Source organism: Amphiura filiformis, chromosome 7 (genome assembly GCF_039555335.1).
Source record: "Amphiura filiformis chromosome 7, Afil_fr2py, whole genome shotgun sequence".
Lineage (NCBI taxonomy): Eukaryota > Metazoa > Echinodermata > Ophiuroidea > Amphilepidida > Amphiuridae > Amphiura > Amphiura filiformis.
Window position 1 is genome coordinate 57,981,322 of NC_092634.1, and position 18,598 is coordinate 57,999,919.

The 18,598-nt window shown below is 36.0% G+C and overlaps 1 protein-coding gene across 3 annotated transcripts in view; it reads left to right on the forward strand.

Annotated features, from left to right (window-relative positions):
* Nucleotides 1-18,532, forward strand: part of LOC140157393 (PR domain zinc finger protein 1-like) — a 40,753-nt gene extending 22,221 nt beyond the window's left edge. For 2 of the 3 annotated variants that reach the window (XM_072180573.1, XM_072180575.1), the window contains exons 2-5: nt 8,399-8,617; nt 11,429-11,548; nt 13,637-13,880; nt 14,385-18,532. In XM_072180573.1, coding sequence (XP_072036674.1) covers nt 8,399-8,617; nt 11,429-11,548; nt 13,637-13,880; nt 14,385-16,138 — 2,337 coding nt within the window. In that variant the 3' untranslated portion in view covers nt 16,139-18,532. Of the gene's footprint in view, nt 1-3,304; nt 3,713-8,398; nt 8,618-11,428; nt 11,549-13,636; nt 13,881-14,384 lie in introns of those variants that run through there. The other variant, XM_072180574.1, reaches the window with a different exon arrangement.
* Nucleotides 18,533-18,598: the final 66 nt, after the last annotated feature.

Sequence of the window (18,598 nt, forward strand, 5' to 3'; positions counted from 1 at the left end):
AAATCTCTTTTTTGTGTGGATAAAAGTGGGGGGATGAGGCTGTGGATCACAAATGCCCTTTTAAATCGGGTATAGTTTCTACAGGATAGGCGTAACGAGTTCTTAGAACCTAATCACAAACCAATTGTGAGATAACGTCATTCGCAAAGTTTATATTAGGCCCTATATCATTAGACCTCATACCCAAAGTTGTACCAGGTTTTTTTTATACCTAAACCTGCATGCAGCTACCTGTAAAACGTCATTTTGCTTACAAATGATTAACCAAAATTCCTTTTATTGTTCTACAACTTTTACTTTCTCACATCCCTTTTTTAAGTCCTCTCGCTTTTCTGAGATTGACGTCAAATATTCAGTATAATTCTTAGAATCAAGACCGAGTTCGCTTTACAACAATTAAACAATGAAAACAGGGATTGTTTATTTACATCTTGCGAAAGGTCGCTTATTTTCACAGGTATGTTCCCTTTATGCCATATATGGTAGCACCTGAACAATTGCTAGTCTGCTCATGCGCAGTGGATGCATGCCGTGTATAACTGTGGTCATTCAATCGTGACGGTATTGATGTCAGTATCAACATAATTTTAAAACTGGTAATTTTTGTGTTTTTTTTGGTCGAAGTTTTCGAATTTTGAAAAAAGCAACTTGAAGTCTCGGAATAAAATATGCAAAATGGATTTTTGTAAAGTAATAGACCACTTAAAGTTTTCTTTCAGAAATGGTTCAAATACATGAGTTATTACAAATTTGCAAACAAATTTGACGCCAAAATAATGAATTTGTTTTTCCCAGGGCTGCACAAAATCAAGAGTTCGGTAGCTGAACGTGGAAGGAAGTACTTTATTTATACGAGAGAAATTATTATGAAGAATTAAACATTAATGACAGATTAGAGTTCTCATTATCAGAACACAAATTTACTTAAGTTTATGCAGTTTCTTAATTACTTTTAAGGTATTGGTATTATTTCCTACTTCAGTTAATATTAAATAGTAAAGATCACTGCAGACGACAAGTTTCAAATTTTGTTTTAAAAATTCAAAAATTTCAGAAATGTAAATTTTCAAAACCATATTTGGAATCAGCATGAAAAATGCTGAAAAACGAGTACAAACAGGCCTAGTAAATAGTATTAGTTTAGTTTTAGATTCTTAAGGTAGCTTTCGATATTTTGAGAAAATATCTCACAACTTGGACTCATTCATGGTGAAGCCCGGCTAGCATGCAGAACATTATGATATTAAATAGTAGCAGAGAGCACAATGTTATAGAATAACTCAAAGTTTTAATTAAAATAACTTGCGGCAGGTTGGCAAGTAGGGCCTAAACACTAACTTCAAAAGCTGACAGGTTAATAATTGGCTTGAAATCTCCAAATATGCACATTGTCCAACACAACTGTAAAAATATTAAATTAATAATCACATGAATCTTTAACTTAAGGGTACTTACCCCCCCTCGATAAATTTGTGTCTATTTTGCATTTTTCTTAAAACTAATAACACAGTGGTATCAAAAGTTATGTATATTATTGGGGCAGGGTATCCAATTACTACACTGGAATTCCAGTGACCCAAGACAAGCGGTTCGTTATTTATGATAAGAAATATGGTACCGTTAGGATGTACCTTATTTCCTATCATATATACTGAACCGCTTGTCTTGGGTCACTGAAATTTCAGTATAGTAATTGGATTCCTTGCCCCAATAATATACATAAATTTTGTTACCATTGTGTTATTATTTTTTGAGAAAAATGCAAAAATATTCACAAATTTACCACAGGGGTGTAGTACCCCTTAATCAAATTTGGTTGCAATACATATTGATTATTATATGATGGACTGCTATATAATTTTAGGCCAAAATAGTTTTCTCCGAAATAAATATTTGACCCAAAAGGTATGAATGCGAAAAAAATTCAACTTGATAATCATATAGGCCTACAGCGGCTTGGCGGGCTCTATGAGACAACCCTTGTTTTTCATCAATCCTGGTGGTATTTGGTGTAGCCAGATGTTTAGCACATAGAGATATTCAAGTACCTTGCATTTTATCACACTGCTGTTCTAAGCAATGGGGTAGTGATACGGTAATAGGGTTTGGTGGTATCTCACGGCTACTGAAATGGCTTCACTGGATACAAATTTTGCACATATTATTATCATCATCATCCTTTTGGGGTGCGTGTGGAAGCGTGTTTTTGATACCAAAAGCATATCCTTTTTGAATTTGGTATAATAAATGTTGTTATAAATCAAAGCATTTCTATTTGCAAGTATAAAATCGATGTATCGATATGAAACGCCAACAGCAGACTATATATGCCATTCCGTGTACTGTATTTCACCTGAACTTACTGTACACCTTCACGCATTCAGTGATCATTGTAAAAAAAATTAAAGGATGCATTCAGTAAAATGCTTTAATAATATGTATTTTTTAAGAAAAAAAAAGCAAAAAAACGAGGAAAGAAAGAAAGAAAGAAAGAAAGAAAGAAAGAAAGAAAGAAAGAAAGAAAGAAAGAAAGAAAGAAAGAAAGAAAGAAAGAAAGAAAGAAAGAAAGAAAGAAAGAAAGAAAGAAAGAAAGAAAGAAAGAAAGAAAGAAAGAAAGAAAGAAAGAAAGAAAAAAAGACAAATATTAATTTTGTGACGCCATTTTAAGACTAGCTGCTAAAATAATCATATAGGGCCTAGCAGTATAATTTGAAAACTGCGCAACCCGAGCACCACGAAAAAGTTTTATATTAAATGCAAGCCAGTGAAGACACGATGTTTGAAGTGAGGTATCAACTTAAAGTTTGCGATCTAAATTGCTCCAAAATGATGATTGATATTCACAAGCTTCTATAATTTTTTTTATCAAATACTAGAATTGCATGCGTCATTATAACACATTGACGCACGGACCCAAAATGCGTAAATGATCGTATGCATAAAAAAGTAAAAACAAAAATGGAATATATTTCATCAAAATTACTTTGAAATTGAATTTGAAACCCCTGGATATGTGACAATTATTGATGTCAATAAATCACTGGGCACAGTTAAACAATTACTCAGTCATATGCCGGGGAATCCACTCTCGAAGCACGCCTTTTGTCATGCTAATGTGAAAGTATAGAATTGTGCAGTGGGGCGAATTTCAGCACCTTTTATGGCAGGAATGATTCGTGACTAAAACGAGGCTTCGTGTCATTTTGTAGCTAGCGCGCTAACTTAAAATGCTTAACAAAAGCGGAAGTTACTGTGTAAAAATCCCTATATGTATATTTACTACTCAATATACTATATCCAGGGTACTATATATATATCATATTGCACATGAAACTTTGGTCAAAACAAACCGAGGAACGGGAGATGATAACATTGTGCAATAAGAGACCGCCGTGGTAACATCAGTTCGGGAAGCAAAAGTGGTTTTGGATTTAGCAGATAATTGTTGTAAGCAAGCCTCTAATTGGTACAAACCATGGGTTTGGAACCAGACTTTGAGATCCCGAGTGGTAAGAGACCAGCTGAGATGGAGGATGAGTTGCCTCATTTTGGAGGAGCGGGATATATGCCGCTGTACAAAAGAGCATTTTCTTTACCTGCTTCGTTGACCGAGATACCATCTGCCATGTCTGATGCAGGTGAAAGAAATATTTCATCAGCTCCCATTGATTGCAACCATCCATTCCACCCTGAAACATCGTTCCTGCGACCGGTAAGATTGCCTTAGCATATATTTTGCAGTTTGGTTGTTGCGCACTATTTATCTTGAAATTTTGATTACGAATAAATTGTGAAATCCTAGAACTTCATGGGAATTTATGCGAATAAGCAAAATTGCGATGAATAACAAGTGACTTAATTAGTGACTACTATGTTTCAAGCAAAATTTCATCGAATCACCTAATTATAAAGTATAAAAGTAACTTTCTTCATTTTGTTGTAACATCGTTCATGTGCCTAGCATATGTGCAGGTTTGGATATTGCGCGCGAATCTTGAATTAACTTGAGTCGCAAAAAAAAAAAAGTTAAGTCGCGTGTTAAGTTGTAATTAACCTCAAACAAGAATTGTCTTTAAAAAAAGACAAAGTTCACGGATATCGCGAATCAGGTGTATAGTATAAGTAGGCCCCCAATTTGTTCACTTTCATGCAAAAGGAACCAGTCGTTTGTTTTACCCTTCAAACAAATATCACTATCATATTCAATCAGGAAATCGTAAAATAAATAACATGTTCCCACCCTCACCGATTTTGGGAGATTTTCAAATAATTTGTTATTTGCTCCCTTTGTTTCTAAACACGATGAAAGACATGTTAAGAAGTTCTTGGTTATCATTTATAATTACATTGCAGACACTTTCTTCAAGCTAGGATTTGCCATTATAGTTCACTCCATGACACTCGAAGCTAATACAAATTGTTGTAAATATTAAAAGGGCATTTCGTGATCACAGCCTCATCCCCCCACTTTTCTCAAAAAAAGTTGAGATTTTTATATCACTGGAAACCTATGGCTACATAATGTTTATATACAAAAAAGTTCTTGCAGATTATTTCGTTTAGCAAAGATATCGTGAAATTTGACGCAAACGCAAAATCGGAAACAACTGAAATTTTGGGAATAAACTTTTTTCGTGGATATCTACTGAAAAATGTCATAAAAAGAGGATGCTAGGATCACAAAATACTCCTTTAAAAAGAGCATTCATTTTTCTAAGCTGCTTCTATTTTTACAACCATACAAAGATATGTCAAAATCTGTTGCTAGCACCATTCCATCAAACACCATTCTGTTCAAACGACGTTCCTGCGACCGGTAAAATTACATTAGCATTGTATTTTGCAGTTTGGTTATTACGCGAAAAAGTTTGATCATGACAACATGTTGCAGGATTTAAGGTTAGCAACTATTTTAAATTTTTGCGATTTGGTAGTTCACAGCATCTTGCGAATGGTAGTGAGCTTTAGAAAAATTGCATTGATCAATTCATAGCGAGTGTGTAGAAGAATTCAAATATCACATATACTTTGATAGGTTCTGTGGGTCTTGTAAAGAGGGCTGAAACCACATCACTTTTGTATAACGTACATAACGCATTCACAACAATAAATCAAGCAAGTTTTCAAAGTATATGATTTGAAGAATGAACTTTTGCAAAACATCAACGTATTATTTTTCAATAATATATTGATTTAGATAATAAAAATCGATGTGTCTCATTCTTAGGTACTTTGTCCTGAAGAAGTCAGAGCTATTATACTCCTGACGAAAGCTTGACAGTTCTAAACTTGTCCGACGGCCAACCCGCTAAAAACCCACAGACTGGACATGCTCACATGATGGTTTCAGCAGTCCATGGAAATAAGAGACACGTCCGTGAGCAGACAAGCTGGTTTCAATATTTCTTGCAGTATAAAAGTGTCTTCCTTTGTCATTTCTTCCTTGAAATTAACATTATTGCTTCAGAAACCAGAAATGTGATTTTTCTTATAAATCACACTTCGTCCGGCATGCAATGCTAAAAATAACTGGAAAAATGCACATTATTATGTAATTGTGGGTAAATTCAGAGCAGAACATTACAACCATATTCTTATGGTCAGTTATTGGGTGGCCTATAGCAGAGTTACTGCAGGGCTACTCCAAGCTGGAGTAGTCCTGCAGTAACCTACTCCACCATGAGCTACACATCATAGTGCGTGCATAGCTATATGGAGTACTAAAGTAGCCATGAAGTTATACTGCAGCTTGATGTAGCCCTGAAGTAATTCTGCTTTGGGCCACCCAATAATTTGCCATAAGAATATGGTTGTGTACTTTAACTAGTTTGTTGAAACAATATAGTTTGCTTGGATTAGTTTTTTTTGTCAACTGTAAAGATCTAGAAATATCCTAAAATTTGAAAAATGTTGGAATGTCTAAACTTTTTCCATAATTTTGAAGTATTTCTTACAAAAGATTGAGGTCCCCAGGGATAATGTTTTGTGTCAATCAATGATACGTCATAGTGTTGCTAATTTGTATGCATGATTGCTTGTTTATGGTGGAATATGTGGCTTCCCCAAAAATGATGGCATTCTGTGCATTTTTGACCTTTTGTAATTTGTAGGAAGCCAAGTTCAAGTTCGGGTGAAGTCACTATGGCTAAATATTATGTGCCCTTTTCGTAGTAAAAACAACCTTTCGCAAAAATTTTTAATTTCGCAGATTTCACAAAAGATTCTGATTTGTAGAAAATTCAATAGATAATGTTGTTGTTTATTTTTGCGCATATGGAACAAACCTTAAAAGTATTGAATTTTATATAATATTTTTACCACTAACATGACTAAAGATTGGAATTTGTTTACACATGTTAATGACGAATAAAGCTGACACATATGAGGAATGGTATGGGTTCTATAAAGGAGATACAAGGTCCCATGTGCATGCATGATTTTTCTTGGGAGGGGTAAAACGCCCAAAACTTCGTTATGAAACCGTAATACCTATATGGAAATATATGCCTAAATGCGATTATTGGCTTCCTTGACTCATTTCCTAGTATATTGTACATGTATATTAAGAAGTACATTGCAGTACATCAGTTATATGGCTAAAACTGAGATATGGCTATAGCTCCTGCCATCCGACTCGTCTTAAAATGTTTTTCATGTATACACGTAGGAACTAATCACTGTAATTATGAAAAAGTAAAAACAAAAGTATTAAAGGGGCATTTCGTGATCCACAGCCTCATCCCCCACTTTTCTCAAAAAAAGTTGAGATTTTTATATCACTGGAAACCTCTGGCTACATAATGTTTATGTACAAAATATTTCTTGCAGATTAATTCGTTTTGCAAAGATATCGTGAAATTTGAATTTCGTTCTGGTGCACCAGAACGAAATTACAACACGCATTGTCTATGGAGCAGTGTAATAGGCCCTACATATAATCATGCATAACTCGCAAACGCAAAATCGGAATCAACTTAAATTTTGGGAATAAGCTTTTTTCGTGGATATCTACTGAAAAATGTCATAAAAAGAGGATGCTAGGATCACGAAACACTCCTTTAAGAGTACACTGCAAGAACAGTGTAACTGTTTAAAAATCGGGGACAGATTAGAGTTTAGAAAATTAAAAATATTTGAATAATGAAATATGTTTATGATCTAAACATTAAAATGTTTAAATGCTAAATATTGAACTTTCTAAACACCAATCTGTCCCCAGTTTTGCAGTGTAACTTAAACACACCACTAAAGGTATATGCTTTTCAATCAAACACATTACACACCACATCCCGCCTAATTGAAACTAGATAGTTAGCAATCGAAACACTATTCAATTGTCTCTATTTGTCTCCAATAATTTTTAGTCTATTCTCAAAATGGTTTCATATTATTTACAAAGTAATAGAAACTGTCGCACAAGGAGCTCAGTATGAGTTAATAATAAAAAGATACAGTGGTTAATTTCTTTTCATTTGGTTTTTATACTGAATACTCAAATCCGGGTTTGTTCCAGCTGTTATAGCCAACATTTTCCTATTGCATTTGGCGCGCTTTCTCTGGCTCTCCATCACAATTCTTCTCGTCTTTTCAGATAAAATGTATTTTTAGATAAAATATGAACATAGCTTATAATGAACTGAAATACTGTTAAATGAATATTTTTACTGAAACTTCCAGGTGAATTTTTCTTTAATAAGGATATGTTCGTTTGTCTATTTTGTTTATCTTCTGTATTTTTAATTGAAAGGATTATTGATTGAAACGTTCTGTATCATATGTATGATGTTGAGTTCACGGAGTTTAGAAAGTGTATTGGAAATTACGGATGTATTTTGCCTGTCTGTGTCGGTTGGTTTTAATCATACTCTAAAGTCTAAATTTCAAGGATTTAAGAAAAATCCAAATTGATTGTGATTATGGACCAATCAAGCATTAGATTTAAAATTAAATCTTAGAGATTTAAAATTAAATCTTAGAGATTTAAAATTAAATCTTTAAGATTTAAAATTCAGATCCATGAGATTAATTTTAAATCTAAAATTGAGTGATCCCTTATTAAACGTTTTTTGTATAAAACGTTTTGTGTTGGCTGGGATAGACATGATGAAGGACAAAGATCATCCAAAAGGGACTGGAAATTTTAGTTTTTCAATTTTCCATCCCGATTTTTATTGTGTGAAAAAGTATGTAGTATGTTGTGTCCCGAGCAATACAGAGCAATACCGTATTATACCAGTAGTGGATAATGTTCGACAATGCGTCCGTCCACAAGTATAATCTTTTATGCAGCCGTTTTGGAATGCAGCCGTTTTGGAATTTTCATTTTCAGAGATCATTTGAGATATTAAATGATGGCTAATGTTATGTGTTTCTGTGCAATCTTTCTTCTCTTACACAGAGATCACCATTGGAAGGCTGTGTTGCCAACATGGGCTGTTCTACACCGGCAGAAGAAGAACAAGACTGGAGTGACTTGGAAGAAGTCCGGTACCAAGACAACTGCATCTACGTTGTCAACGACAAACCAGTGAATGGAGACGAAGGTAGCGACAGTAAATCAGTGCTGTCACTCCCCGGAAATCTGACGTTTAAACGTGCTGAAGAAGGCGACGAACAGGTAGGTGAAATAATGCTGGTCTGTGTCAATGTTCATAATGCAACTAATCATTTTTGTATGAAAGCGTACAGAATAGAGGGGCTATACGAGATTATCCATAGCAACTATAGTTTGCGAAGAAAGGGAAAGAGAGAGGGGAAGGAGGGAGAGATAGAGGAGGGGGAGGGAGAGAGAAAGAGAGGGGGGAGCCCGGGAGAGGAAGAGGGGGATATTGGGGACGTGAGAGATAGTTAAATAGAGCCGGTCTATATTATGCAATGTTACAGACATTTCGATTTCAAAGTTCAAATACATGTTTTGACAGTATAAGTATTTTGTTAATAATAAGATTTAGAAAAGCAACTTTGTTACGAAGTACAACATAATTGTATTAAATAATAACATTTAGATTAAAAAAAAACACCAGTTAATGCGATTCCCATGCATATATTTTAATTCTGACGCTACTTCGTATGTTTAATATCTCAACTTTTAAAATGCTGCCATTTGGCCAGGTATTGTAAAATTTTACATTATCAATTAAATAAATGTATATAAGCCGAGCGTAGTGTGAATGGTTAAATCAAAGCAAAGCACGTATGTTGATATTAGTTTAATATTTCTTCGTTAATAAATACTTCCAAGTTCAAACAGTACAGGATTATAAAATATATTTTAATATTTTGAGGGTAATAATATTTTTAATATTTGAATAATATCGACAATATAGCCTACAAATTACACCTGTTTAACTGTTTATAACCATTAATAAGGAAGTGAAAACTATTTGTCTGGTTTAGATAACTCCTAATATGATCAAACTATACGCGTTTCGATTATTCTTTATACAAGTATAGATTAAAATCCATCCGAAAGTGAAACGCCTTGGAATAATTAGCACTTTGTAAAACTTTACCAAACAACCTGTTGCTCGGCTCTTTTGGAACCGCAGGTGCAAAAATAGACTTCGTCAAATACTCTACGGCATGGCATTAGTTCCGCGATTCCGTGAAGGGATGACTATTCAGAAAGACTCAGGCTGCGGCACAGACTATATATCTGAGAGAGAAAATAAAGTGTCATTAAAAAAACACAATTCATGATATCAAAAAATACACTTTCGATGGAACATAATGGTTATTTCACTATTGACCATTTTAAAGTGCGGTGTTTAATTATTCATACTGATTTGCCGTTTTCCATCAGCCATATCAAAATGAGATGAAGAAGAGAGGGAGGGGAGAGAGATCGAGAGGGGGGGCGAAGGACGGAGAGTGGAGGAGGAGGGGGAGAGGGAGGGAGGGAGAGAGAAAAACCAAAGAGGAGGGAAAGAGAGAATATTGTACTTTTTGATAAGCACTCTTTTTTATCGTAAGAGCTCCATCAATATATTTATAGGCCTGTTGCGACACTTGTAAGATGTACTGATCATACAGCTCGTAAACTACACATTTTATTGCATTTTTAGTGGGGTTTTTTCATCAGAAAAATATAATGAAAAGAACAAGCAAACAAAACAAAAAACGCGTAGCGCTTTTATTCGGGTTATAACTATAACAATAATACAAACGAGGGTTTAAAAGCTTGGATAAATATTCGAAGATGAATGAGGGGGAAAGACAGTGAAATAAAGAACAGCATAAAAAACCGAAGCAAACAGAATGATAAAGCAGAAACAAAATAGTAAATAAAACAGAGCGCTCCAAATGATATCATCGTTAAATATCTGAAAACAAAACCAGAGAATGCTTAAAAAAAACGGTAAAAAACTGAAAGGCAAAATTTAATCTGGTCACTTGTACATGGAAAATACAAAAAAAAAAGTTTACTTTCGCTATCCACGACCATCAATGATAATAACCTATTGTCTTTAGATCACGGGTTAATAAAACCAGGCCTCCAAACCAACATGCATGGGGTGCGAACAATGCCATCGAAAGTGTACGCGTTTTTAGGACAAACGCTCCAAGAGAGCTTTATAGACGACGAACTGTTTGGACGATTGAACTTGAACTCAAAAATATTAGTAAATAAATACTTGTCAATATTGTTATTATGGTTGAATTAACCGAGCTTTCCGGGGACCTTGCACCAACCACATGAACAAGCAGCCAACTTTACTCCGGTGAACCGCGTCGTGCCATATATGGGAACTCAAATGCCGTATGATTTGATTCTGCATAATATTATTGATAGACCTGAGCGCGTTTTAGGGAATTTCCCCTATAAGGCATCTAATGCATTGTATTGCCGAGTTTACATCTCACTGTGGGGTAATCTATGTTTGAGCTGCTATAGAGGATCGAAAGTATTTTGTATTCATTCAGATTATATTGAGAAAAATGGTTCGATAAAATAAAATCCAAATGAAACTTATTAGAAATGGTTTTATAGACTGGTTCTATTTTGCAAAAACGCGTTCCAATTGGTAAGTTTGCTTAAATTTTTCTTAAATTGAGTATGCTGAATTCGAATCTTTTGTCTACTATACCAAGCAGTATTTTTAGACCGAGAAAAAGTCCCACGCAATGGCACCACAGGATCGTACAGGGGGCAAAAATTAATTTTATTTCAATAACACTTTCAAACATGGTAAATTATTTCATCTGGCCCCATGGATCCCAGTTCGTACGATACACAAATGTATCGTATATGCCAAAAATCAGTTATCTCAGGACCCATCTACGCCTATACAGAATCGGCGGGAACCCGTACCAATGCAAAAAGTCAAAGTGGTAACGAGTCTTTCCATTGACTTCATACAATTGTCTGTTTCAGAATGTTTTATTTTTTCGTCTTATTATTTTCCTCTTATTATTATTATCATCGCAGATCATAGGAGTAAGCGCAATGGAGTTCATCCCGCGAGGCACTCGATTCGGCCCATTGGTTGGACAGATTTATCGCCGTGAAGAAGTACCTAAAGAAGCAAACAGAAAATACTTTTGGAGGGTAAGTAACACCTTTGACAATATTCTATTCTAACAGAATTATACAGGGTGTCCCAAAAGTCTCGATACCTTTTTAAACCTTTGTATCTTTAAGAAGAAATGGTTTAAAAAAATTTGAAAACATATTTGGAAAGAAGACACTTGGGCAATTTTTTTGTACCAAACTTGCCCCCTTTTGTGCCTCCTACTTAAAAATAATGTTAGATGAATGTATAGGCACATAACGCGTAGTACCATACAGCAGTCATTCCTTTTTTGAACATTCACAGATCTTCTTGGGCTTGCTGATACAGCACGTCTTACTTTATCAATGTTTCGTGTATCGCCTTGTCTTCCTACGTCCATAGCGCACTGAATCACGCACTGATCCTGTCTTAGAGAATTTGTTGACAATGTTTTTAAGCAGCATTTTGATGGTGCTCGAGCATGCCCAATGAGTTGATAATGTTCGTTGAACTTCTTTTGAGTAAGTTTGACCGATTTCGTTTCGGCATAAAACCAAAGAATGTGAATTTGTTGTTGAATATTGTAAGTTATGTTGATACAACGCCATTTATCACTTATTCGTGCATACAAAATGTCAGCACTGTGCAAAAACAAACCGCTTGAATGCGCTTGAATGGAAGGGGGGGGGGGTAGCAGAGCAAAACACAATGGTTTCAACAGGACGGTGCGACTCCACACACAGCCAAAGTGACTCTCCAATGGCTTGAAAATCGTTTCCATGAGAAGATCATGTTCCTCAAAACTGATCAAACATGGCCACCTCATTCTCCGGATTTAAGTCAACCTGATTTTTTCCTGTGGGGTTATCTCAAAGACCGAGTGTATAGCACAAAACCTCGCAGCATACCCGACTTGAAGGAAAACATAGAGAGTGAGATAAGAAAACTTGAATGAGACACTTGCAGAAGCGTCATTCAGTACTTCACCGTCAGAGTACGCGAGTGTGCGAATTTATATGATGGACATCTTGAACATATTCCGAATAGACTACTTGCAAAACAAAAAAAGTCCAAACTACGGAAGAACAAAATAAAAATAATGTGAAGTTGTTGGGAATAGTGTTTCAATTTGACAATGTTCTTGGTGATTTGTTCCCATTAACCATTTTTGCATATGCGCTATATTCATGCATAATGTCTTCTGACTTAGCATGAAAAGGGGAGTTTCAATGTGACAATTCAGTAATGATAGGGGTATCAACTCAATCAAAACATTATAAAATCCTTGAGATAAGGAAAATTACTTTACCAAGTCACTTTGTTAGGATTGTGAGCAAATGCAGAAGAGGGTGTTAATTTGACAATTCGTTTGCATTTAATTAAGTGTTTTTGTTTCTCCGGTTGAAAGAACGATTTTCCAATATGATAAACATTTGCTCGTATCTTCATACTACAACATGCAAATATTAGCAAGTTTGGTACCAAAAAAAAATGCCCAAATGTCCTCTTTCTAAATATGTTTTCATATTTTCTGTATACTATTTCTTCTTAAAGATACAATGGTTTAAAAAGGTATCGAGACTTTTGGGACACCCTGTATATAATATTCTAACATAATTATAAATAATATAAGGGAGCACGGTGGCCAAGCGGAACGGGCTCCGACTCATAATCGAAAGGTTGCGGGTTCGAGCCCCGGTATAACGCCATCGTGTTGTGCCCTTAAGTAATATTCTTCTCCACCCAGGTGTATAAATGGGTACCGGCATTCTTAAATACTGGGAAGGTAACATACTCACTGTGGAGGAGGTGTGGCGATGCCCCCACAGCAACTCTAGTGATAACACTTTTGCAGTGCATGATAGGGCTTCCTTAAATCATCCTCTGGATCCACAACATGCTCATCTATCAGGAGAAAAGTTCTTAAACCCCAATACATTTGTACATTCATTGAATGACCTTTGAAGATTTGGGTACAAAAACTCATACTCTTCAACTTGAGATCAAATTTTGCACTATGATTATGTAATTGAGGTTATTGGACTATGCCACTGGGATAAAGCTCTTATGGTCCATATTGATTGTATTCGACCGTATGCGCAAATCACAACAATTGATGAGGATTCTTTTCTCGCAATACACAGATCTACAACGGCAGCCAGTTCGTGCATTACATAGATGGCTTTGACGCAGAGAGAAGTAACTGGATGCGTCATGTCAACCCCGCTAGCTCCAGCGGTGATCAAAACCTTGTCGCTTGCCAATATAAAACCGATATCTACTTCTACACAATCAAACCTGTACAGAAAGGACAAGAACTACTGGTTTGGTATTGCAGGGAGTTTGCACAGAGATTAGAACAGCCTGTCTCTGGAGAATCTGATTCGCGTAAGTATAATTATAAACTAACCCCTCAGAAGCACAAACTAACTCCAAAAGCTTATAAGATGAGAATCAAAGCCACAAGAACGCTAAGTGATGGAGCACATTTTACAAGTTAATTACGGAATGTTTTGCAGCAAATAAACGTTTTCTGTAAAACGTTTTGTGTTTCTGCAGCCAGGTCAAAGATGCAATAACGCAATGGGCTACCTCATTATAAAATATCGTAGATAGTGCTTGGCTGTGTCGTGAACACACACCTTCCACAAACCGTCGTCAAGGCAGAGTACAAGCCCTAGTTTTTCATTTATTGTTTAGGGTACTAGTATTCAACAATGAAACCCGAAGCTTCAGCTGAGTATATAGTTCGGTCTCGAGTGATAAGCGATGTATCAATCAAGAACCAATCAAATGGGTCCTTACTTCTAATTAAGGTCGCCGCATATATCGATAAAGACTTTTATTCCTGTACTTACCATGCATATATCGATTTTTCTTTTATGTTTATAGATGCTCAATCACGTACAGAAGACGTCAACAAGACAGGGACGTTCAAAGCTGACCAGGCATTCGATTTAAGCGTTCACAATGGCAACCACATTCCCGTACCAAACACCACGTCAATCACCCGTCCAACTTTTCTCAGCGTCAGTGACCAGATACACAAAGGCATTCCACACCCACCCCCATTCATCCCGTCACCTGGTGCAACCACCGCGGCAACACCAAACGGATTCACCTACAAGGTATCACCAGACTTTAAGAAAGACGCATCCATTCCAAATCCCTACGAAAATTTCACCACATCAGCCATGCCAGTTGGTCTGCCGCATTTGGCGAGTACAACATCCCAGAGTATCTACCGAGCACGCAGTGGAGTGGTTATACCTAAACCTGTTATTGGACTCCCATTTCCTCCGCCAGCCTTCATCAATATACCAACTTCGGCAGGTATCGGCATGATTCCCTCACAACCATATTTCTCATTTCCATCTGCAAGCCATCCTGGAAACACCTTACCTCAGCATAAACAGGCGTTGCTTACCGACATAGAAAAGGGTACTGGAGGTGGAAATATCGGTGTACACATCAAAGCTGATACAAAACAGATCAACCGGCTGTCATCCCCCAGTAGACCAATATCGTCAACTAGTCCCAATCAACATACTACCAATGATCAGGAAGAAACACTGACAAGCTCTCCTAAACGTCTCAAACGCGTGCAAAATCCAAAATACGGCCACCGCGCTTTAGATTACGCACTCCCACGTCGTAACGGTAAGATCGTGTACCAGTGCAAAGAGTGCACTAAGGAATTCGGACAGCTGTCAAATTTGAAAGTGCACTTGCGTGTTCATTCGGGTGAGCGTCCGTTCCAATGCCAAGTTTGCGAGAAGGGTTTTACTCAGTTTGCTCATCTGCAAAAGCATCACTTAGTTCATACCGGAGAGAAACCACACAAATGCAGCGTATGCCAGAAATCTTTCAGTAGCACCAGTAACCTCAAGACTCATCTACGCCTTCACAGCGGCGAGAAACCGTACCAATGCAAGCTTTGTCCCGCTAAGTTCACTCAATTTGTGCACCTCAAATTACACAAGAAATCGCACACAGAAGGACTCGTGATTGACGGTAGTAACCACTTTCTTCAAATGGAAGATGAAATGACGAGGCTTCTGATCGAAGCACCGACCGCTGCTAAACGACAGAAACTTACCTTCAGCGGCGCTCATTATGACGTCGCCGATTATTTTGGACATAGTAGTCATGAGCGATATCATCGTGAAGAAAAGAGTATCATCGACAAAGCGCTGCCGAAAACTGAGAACGACCAACAAAACGGCGGTACCACCACCAGCAATGGTAGCCTAACTCCAAGTAATCTCGCTTATTTTCAACCTTTGAATGGAAGAAAGCCATGCAACCCAAAGAACAGTGATAAAGACAGTCTTACTTCGGAGCAAACGGATAATTCGTCAGATGGAATGTTATCCGACAACGGAGAAATTTTTCGCGATGACCCAATGTCTTCAGATGATGACACAAGAGAATTGCAGATTGCAGAAGATATCGGTTCGGAACCAAACAGCAAGTGCTCACCTCATTCTAACTTAACATCACCAAAGTCACACGAATCGGTGGTTACTTCTGCTGAGGAAGACGCAGAAGAAAATAACACGACATATTTAGGAGTTCAGGTAGCAAACAAAATAGAAAATGTGGTCCAGAAAATTAAAAGCAAAGCATCGAAAGAAGAAGCATAATATAACAGCCCTGCTATTCTGAAACCTTAGCTAAACCTTAAACGAGTATTCCGTGATCCTAGCATCCTCTTTAAAAAAGGTTATTCCCAAAAATGTCAGTTGATTCCGATTTTGCGTTTGCGAGTTATGCATGATTATCTGCATTTTACTGCTCCATAGGCAACTGTGTTAAATTACGTTCTGGTATACCAGAACGTAATTGAAATTTGACAATATCTTTGCTAAACGCATTAATCTACAAGAATTTTTTGTAAATTAAGCGTTTATGCAGCCAGATGTTTAGTGGTACAAATATCTCAGCTTTGTTTTTGAAAAAAGTGGGAGATGAGGCTGTGGATCACGAAATGCCCCTTTAAACCAACCTACAGATTTGTTACCTATATATTTTTAATAACGTTGTTGTTCTGTGTGTAACCGCTGCGTAGAGTTACAAGGAAAAATATAACGAATAATTATTGGTACTTTTGCTTAACAAAACCAAGTGAATTTTATTCAACGAAGTAAAAAAAAACCCCGATAGTCCTAAAGCAAGGCGCGATTGTACACGCAGGTTATCAGATCAGATCTGTCATTTAGTACTAGCTAGTACTCAGTGAATCGGGTAGTGTGACACAATAATTGTTGTCATTGCTCTTGACACGAAATTGATGTGTATTTGCCAAATTTATGCAACTTCAGAACATTTGTCAGAATTTTTGGTTCTGTACGGATCTCTGAAAGTCCCTCATCTTGATCAGAAAACATTCAGGACGATGTATGCTCCTCTGCTAAAACGGGAACTAATTTAGGGTTCAATTAACAACCGTTTGTCTATAGTTTGAAGTATGGGTGCTTTTGATTTCAATTCAAGTTACTTATTCATTTTCTTTCCTGCACTATATTTTCAAGTTGCTACATTTAAGCATTTTTTACGGGCCTATATAGCCTACACTGTGGATTTCCATGGACTCAAGTACAGGCAAGATCAACCGGGTACAGACACACAAACAAACAAACAAACAAACAAAAAGACAGACAAATGAAACCCGTTTCCAATTATTTCACCGGGGAAAATTGAAGTAAAGTGAATAATTATATTATATTGTAAATAAAAAGGCTTTGGTAACCTTATGTATTTATGTAAACATAAACATGACCTAAAGCAATAGGTCACACAGATATCAATATTTTAACACCAATACTGTTAAAATAAGTTTTTAGTACTAGTAGCCTTTTTTTGAGTGCTCAAGTCCTGTTATGCTGAGTGAACCAAAGTAAATTCAAAGTGATAAATTGATTTGTATTGTTTGGACAATTATTGTTAACTGAAATTGCTATTTAAAATTATGACGATGATCATGTTCATAATAATTATGCTTGCCAGTAACTTGTAGTAAAACCCCTCAGGGTGGTTTGAAAATGTATTGATTGATCAGTATAACTTATATAAATTATCGATTATGTATTAATATGTATGACGTCATCGACACAAATTATGATATATTTATTATTTTATCAAAACATTCCAATGTTGTGGCCAACTCTGTGTATATTCTATAAATATACACCCAATGTTCTTTCAACAACTCAATTCTAATTATTATTTATAGTGATTTATGATTATTTTGTATATATTTGGTGTGCCTCGTGTGTGATATTTTTTAGATGTTAGATTAGTATAATTTATTAATTATCAGAACTTTTAAGTCAAATTAGTCAGTCAGAAAGTTCCATTAGTGTATCCGAGAAATCTTTTATAAATCGACTTACGTTTTTCCCCAAATTAAATTCTTGGTAATATTGCTTTATCAGTATAATAACATTTGAATCAAATATTTTACTCAGTCAGCGCTTTTGTGGTCTTTTTCACAGAATGGATACGGACGAGCGCCCTCTATAATTGAGCAATATCAGTGATGTAAAATTATTTTATTTTCGAGGTCAAGAGAGATTAACATAACAATAAGACTTATCATAGAGTTGTGTTATGAAGATCAATATCATTGTCCATTTTGGTTCGTGAAATTAATTTCGGTGAGCTGCTCCTTGAAATTATTTCAAACATTCAGTTTGCCAAAAGCCGGCACTACCCTTGTGACTCGAATGACCAATGATATATGCGTCTGGTGATTTGTAGCCCCTTGTTCGCATATTATTGTAAAGTTCATGTCATACGGTACGATTTTCACATCCCTTTTTGGACGTCTAACTTTAAAATTTTAGGAAAGAAATGAAGGAAGAGGCCGAGAAAGAGAAGAAAGAAACATCTTAACTCCTAACTTCAAAACGACCCTGAAAATAAACGCAAAATTTTGGCCGTGTGACATGTGCTTTAAAAGTTTGTTACTTGTTGTATTGGCAATGAAATGTTTTGTATTAAACCATGTTTCTACTGTTTTTTACATAAATTTACATTTCAATGGATAAGACTATTATGTACCATTATAATTGTGCAAAATGTGGAAATAAAGAAAGTATTTT